Source organism: Arachis hypogaea, chromosome 20 (genome assembly GCF_003086295.3).
Source record: "Arachis hypogaea cultivar Tifrunner chromosome 20, arahy.Tifrunner.gnm2.J5K5, whole genome shotgun sequence".
In the NCBI taxonomy this organism is placed as follows: Eukaryota; Viridiplantae; Streptophyta; class Magnoliopsida; order Fabales; family Fabaceae; genus Arachis; species Arachis hypogaea.
Genome location: NC_092055.1, coordinates 25,707,662 through 25,714,321, shown reverse-complemented (window position 1 = coordinate 25,714,321; position 6,660 = coordinate 25,707,662). Strand labels below are relative to the sequence as shown.

Sequence of the window (6,660 nt, the reverse complement as noted above, 5' to 3'; positions counted from 1 at the left end):
CACATGCCTCAGCCACGCCCCACCATGTCACCATCCCTTTCCAACGCCCCCAAAAGCCAAAGCCCATTAATTAGATAATATAATTTAGATGGACCTTTTATTTTAAGCGAACTCAAATTTCATACCCGGTCCAACCCTCTTTGCTTTTGCCAAGTTACACAAATTGATCTGATAGGTAGCATCTCATTTCCCAGTCGTAACGTTGCAATTAAAATTTTATAATATCAATCCCATCATTTAATAAGAAGAGTATCATATCAAGAGTTTCATAACCTTCATCTTAATACACCGTCAGCAATAAAAGCTAACTCCCATTTGCTTCATTAATTAACATTAGACTTAGTCAATTATTAATAATACTCTATAAAATTCTATAAAATAATACTCCTAACACCATATCAAAAATTGAATTGAACTTTGGACGTCAGAAGTTAAATGTCAACAATCCGGCAACTAGATTAGTATCATAGCTAAAATAATTCTTGGCTGGAGAATATAGGAATATAGGAGCATATGCATCACAGATCTTAAAACAAATATTCTTATATATTCTTAATGCATCATTATCAAACCACATCATATAAAAGTAACACACTAGGATACCAAAACCAAAATACACCCTTAATGGTTATGGCTCCACGCAAATCACACTCCCCCAGAACTTAAAATAGTAATTAAAAATAATAATAATTAAAAGGGAAAAAATGGGAGCAATACCAAATCCCACACTGCACCAAACAGGGTCTTACATCTCTATGGCTTCAAGGTAAAGCACCACGATCAATGCCCCCCCGTGAAACAGAGTCGCCAACCGCCACGTGCACAACCACTTTTATTTTTAATATTTTTCACAATTTTATTATTTATTTATTTTTAAATATTGTGTTTCCCTTCTTATATTGCCAGGACAAGACCGGGGACCGATTTTCCGGCGAGACCGGAGAGGCTGCTCTGCCAGACGCAAGGAAAGTTGCCAGAGTCAGAACTCGCCGGAATAATCTCAGAATCGGAATCAGAATCAGAATCTCCGATCTTGGTAACGGTCAAGGAAGTGTTGAAGTACTCCCTGACCTGAGTAATTATCCCATCCGTGACAGTCCAGGCGTGGACCCAAACGACGGAGCGCGCGGTGTCGCAGCCCTCGGCGATAACGGTGCTGCCGAAGGATACGACTGAAAGCGGAACGAACTCGAATGAATCAGCGGCGGTGGAAGCGGAGGAGGAAGAGGAGGATTCTCCGGTGAGCAGGAGCTTCAAGAACTGGCAGGAGGGTGGACCATGGAACCACCACTCGAGGTCTGAGGCCACGAGCTTGAGAACCGCGTGGGAGTCACGCGCGCTTAGGGCGTCATAAAGTGCTCGGACCAGCTTAATGTTGCTGGAGTCAGCAGCTTCCACCAACAACGCTCCCTGAGAGTTAGCCAGTTCGTGCTGAAAGTATGTGAATCGACGGTTCTAGAAGGTGGATTCTGATTAGGGCTTTGATTTAGAAAAAATGAAAGAGATTTTGTTGAGGGCGTTGTGAATGACAAGGTTTCGCATTTATAGGGAGCTTGGAATTGTGGGGGGTTTGTGATCTGCTGCGGCTGGGTCTACTTTGGGATTGGGCGTGTGGTGACGTGGCGGGTTTTGATTTGGGGTTGGAATAGTATGAGGATGAAGCTGGGAATAGGATAGGTTTCATGTTTTATTGTTTTCTTGGATTTAGGGTTTCTTTTTTCGCGTAAGATACGGACGGAAACAAGAGAAAGTCAAACCTACGTTTTTGACCTCGGTACTCTACGAGTTTTGCGGGTATCTGTTAAAGTAGATTTGTGGATAAAAAGACCATTTTTAATTTTAGATTATATTAAATTAGGGTAATTGTATTTTTTATTTTATCAAAGGTTGCCAACACATTTTTTGGTTAAATTAACACCGTCTAAACTTGGTGTTCCATTAAAGGATTTAACTATACTTGATAAAATGTTAAATATAAAAATGTTTAAATTTGATAAAGCGTTTATTATAAAAAAATTTTATAAAAATTGAAAAAAATAAAAAAAAGTAACTTTAATTAATTATTAGGACACTTGTTAGTAAAAGTATAAAAAAATGAACATAATTAGTCTTTTTTTTTTTAGTTTAGTAGGTTATAATTAATTTCACATGTTTTTGTGTTAATTTCTTACGCTAACGTAACGCACTTTATTCAAGTCCCATGTTTGAAAGAACAAATCTTCCTATGAAAATGAGGTTCGTTTTCCTTAACGAGTGACGACATGGCAATATATATACACTAATACTAGTATACTACATACGTCACTTCTCGTGAAATTTAAGAATATCCCATTAAAAAAAAATTAAAGACTTACATATAATTATTTTAATATAAAATTGATTGATAAAAATTATTAGTAAATTTAATATATTTAATTAAATTATTATTTAATAACTTTTAATTATTAATTTTATATAAAAATAATTATACGTAAATTTTTATAATCAAACAAAATATTAATTTTTTTTATAAAAATTTAGTTAATATGTGTCTTTAGAGTACATGATAAATTTATTATTAATAAAAAATTTTAAATATTTTTATTTAATAAATATAAAATAAATACATTATATTTTTAATAATTTTTTTATTTTGTAATCTTAACCTATGCCTTTACATGTGTTCTTAGTCCATAAGATAAATAAATTTTTGTAATTAATATTTAAGAGTGGTTATACATTTAAATTTTTTTAGCAATTAAATCCAATTAAGTTGGCCTAAATTCAATAAAAATCAATTTTATTAGTACAACGTAAATACACACTCCAACTATGTAAAAGTTTCTGTATTTTTTAAGGAATAAAAAATTTGATCAATACTTAACAACAACATCAAGTGAGCCTCAGTTAATTTACAAATAAATCAAAATTAGTTCAAATTTAAACAAGCAGTAAAAAAAATTCAATTATCAACAAAATCACATCGAATTCATTTTTGAATCCAAATAAATCTTAAATAAACTAAGAAATAAACTGAAATTATTTAATAATGGCACCAGAGAAAAATCAGAACTAATAAAGAAGATGTTAGCAAAATATTGGTGTTGTTGGTAATAATAATAACAAAAGAGAAAGATAACGAAGGGCTGGCAATGAGTGGAATAGGGTAGGGTTTGGACTCAACTCTAAGTCTCTAACCCTACCCGCGAGTTGAAAACTTTTTTAAAACTCTACCCTATCTTATCCGCGGGTTGAGAATCTCTCAACCCTAACTCTACCCGCACCCTAAAGTTCTAAACTCTACCTTATCCGTAGAAAAATAAAAGATTTTCAAACAAATATAAAATTCAATCATTCTAAATTTTATACATATTAATAAAATAGAAAATAAAAAACTAAGTTCAAATTAAAATTAAAAATGATAAAACTTAAAAAAGCCCAACATAAAATTATAAATAATATGATCATCAACTAACTTAGTAGTTAGTTCAAGTTTTTATAAGAGGAAGATTGTGAGTTCAACACTCACTTTTTTCATTATATATATATATATATTAGGGGTGCAGATAGGGTAGGATATACCCTAAACTCGTACCCTACTCTACCCGCAGACAAATTTACATTGTACCCTACCCTACTCATAGCGGGTAGAATAGACAACTCTATCCGAACGGGTTGGGTACCTGTAAGTAGAGTATATATTGCCCAATCATAAAAAAAAGTGATGGCAATAGGCCTGTGTGCATAAATTTAAAATGCTTAGTTGGACTGGATTGGTTAGGTTATGATTTGAATGGGGAATCGATCTCTTTATTTTTTTTAATATTTGAAAAAATAAAGTGTGATCTGTTACCTTTAATTTTATAAGTGAAACCAAAATTAAATAGAAAAAAGAGAACAATAAAAAATAAAATCTTACACTAAATACCATCCAATTTTTTTTTTTACCAAAAAAGATTTACTCCCGATTTGAATGTAGTGATTTATTCATAGTGTATATTGTAGTCTAAAATAATTAATGTTTTTGAAAAAAAGGGGGTTGGAATTGGTTGTGTTCTATCTGTTGCGTTTTCCCGAGGTATATCTATTGTTGGTTGGAATTGAACGACGATGCAATGCCGTGGAAAGCAGATTATGTTTGGCAAACATTATACTGAACAAAATTGAATACAAATGTAAAATTAAATTAATATTTCTAGAAAGATGCAATATTCTTCTTATATAGGGTTTGCTAGTTAAGGATACTACCTATAAATAAAAAATATAAGATATATTTTATAAAATTATAAATTCAATTTTATGCGTTTTCAATAATTAAAAAAATAATAACTTTTTATTTTTTAACATTTTAAACTAATATAATACCTTGACTAAACTCTTATATTTATTAATTCGGTTTATTAAATTAAACCCCTCCGCTAAAAAAATTGTAAAACTTATACTTTATATCCACCATTCCGAATTAGATGTCACTTTGGCCAATTTTTCTGTTCTATTGTATTTGTGGTTCACATATTTTTAGCTATAATTTATATTCGTTAAATTAATTATTATGTTAATGGACATAAGTATAAGCTTACATTTTAGATAAATCACTCTTAATTTTAAAATTTAAGAAACATGCATGCGTTTAGTTAAGACGAGATAAACGACTATTAATACTGTAGTGACGGCTCACCTCCTGCATTATTGTTATGGCAATTACTTAACTTACTGGAAAGTTGCCTCGCTTTAAAAACAAGATTTAACATATAAGTTTTACTATTTTTTCTTTTCTTTTTAAATTTTTTTTTAAGTTGCCTTGCATTTTGACTTATTTCCGCACTTTGTCAATAAAAGGATCCTATAAGTGGTGCAAAAAATTTGCGGGTCCGAAAGTGCTTCCATATTACTTTCCGATTCAACGGACGGCACCGACCACTACTAGAGTATGATGCTAATCTTTTTCCACGAGTAATGTAACCAAGGAGATTATATTAAGGATCTAAACAAAAAAACAAAAATGAATGAGAATTCTTGTATAAAGTATAAACTATAAATTATCAATTCATATTAAAATTTTAATTTGTTATTGATCTAAAGACATTTACACAAACATAAGACGTTTTTCTTCTTCTCTTTTTTTTATTGGAGAAGATATTAAATCTTCATGAACTACTGTCAACCCAAGTGCTCCTTATTTAGAGAGGACTGTGAAAAGATATAGCTATAAATAAAGAATGACCATACAAGGGATAAGATGGTTACATATGGTTGTCTATGGAGATTGGTGATGAGCGCCGTACGTGGTTTTGGGAGGATATTTGGCTGTTTAGTGGGCCTCTAAAAAAATCGGTTTTTCAGGCTTTTTTCGGTTTCAAACCAATGTGGGTCTGTAATAGGGGATTGTGAGTTTTGGGATGGACTAGATTGAATTTGGAACTTTCAGTGGAGGAGAGAACTCTTTCAATGGGAGTTGGGACTACTGGGTCAATTATATGAGGCATTGAGACCTGTACAACTAGTAGTTAACAGAGAGGATATGGTAGTATGAAAATATGATATACAAGGAGTTTATTCAACTAACTCATTTGTGTTCAGGTTTTGCAGGAAGCGACACTCCCGGAGGAGGTGACAAGCTACAGCTTCACAAAGACCATCTGGAAAGGGTTGGTTCCACCTAGAGTAGAGTTATTTGCTTGGTTTGTCCTGATAGGTAGGGTGAATACAAAAGAACAGTTAAGCCGGTTAGGGATCATTAACCAGGAAGATAACGTCTGTGTTGTATGTAATAAATATGCGAAATATGTGCACCATTTGTTTTTGTGCTATGAATATGCTTGGCAGGTGTGGAGTGCTTGGTTATCAATGAGTGGCCAACAATGGACTATTTCAGGGACAATGAGGGAACATTTTATTTGTTGGACGGAGGAGCCAAGGAGGAGGGAGGATAGAGAGCAACGATTAAGATGCTTCTGTGCGGTGGTTTGGAACATATGGGTGGAAAGGAATAGAAGGATATTTTAGAATAAAAATAAAGGTGTTGAAGAAATCACTCACTTGACTGTATTGAGCTACAACAAATGGAGAAGTGTGGATCCCTTTAGTTGTTGATGACAATGACGGAGATGACAAAAAAAATTCTTTTAATATGCTTGCATCTATTGTCTCTTGTTTGTTTGTTCCTGTTTGACTGTTCTACTGTACTGTGTTGACCTCTTTACTTTCAAAAAAAAATCATATGTATAAACCACAAAATAAACATAAAGGCCTACTAGTGTCTTCATACAAAAAGTTTCATAAGAAAAATGGAATAAATTAACACAACAATACATACTTAGTAGTTCTAATTAGCAGCTAAAGTAATAAGTTTAGGAAATTATGTCAAATCAATTTTAAATTGAAGAATTTTAATACTTCAAGTTCTCTCCTTAGTTAGATATTGATTTGATTTAATTTCATAAATTTATCATGCTAATAGTCAATTAAATTTCTTATGTATATTGTGTTATAGTATCATTTAACGTACCATATTAATAAATTTTGACACTGTCAACAAAAAAAAATAATAGAACTAATGCAATTAATTAAAAATCTTTAAAAGACAAATTTAATTAAAAAAATTTTGAAACTAATTTAGAAAACGAGTGATTAATTAAAGACGAAATTGAGTTGATCAATTTATCCTAGAAAAGTCGATAC

The 6,660-nt window shown here is 31.9% G+C and overlaps 1 protein-coding gene across 1 annotated transcript; it reads right to left on the bottom strand.

Annotated features, from left to right (window-relative positions):
- Positions 1-527: 527 nt before the first annotated feature.
- LOC112785642 (senescence associated gene 20) lies at positions 528-3,621 on the bottom strand. The gene is made up of 2 exons (XM_025829093.2): positions 3,562-3,621; positions 528-1,455 (listed from the first exon to the last, which is right to left on the bottom strand). The coding sequence occupies exons 1-2, from the start codon at positions 3,619-3,621 to the stop codon at positions 895-897; spliced, it is 621 nt and encodes a 206-aa protein (XP_025684878.1). The 3' UTR covers positions 528-894.
- Between the last annotated feature and the right edge of the window lie 3,039 nt (positions 3,622-6,660).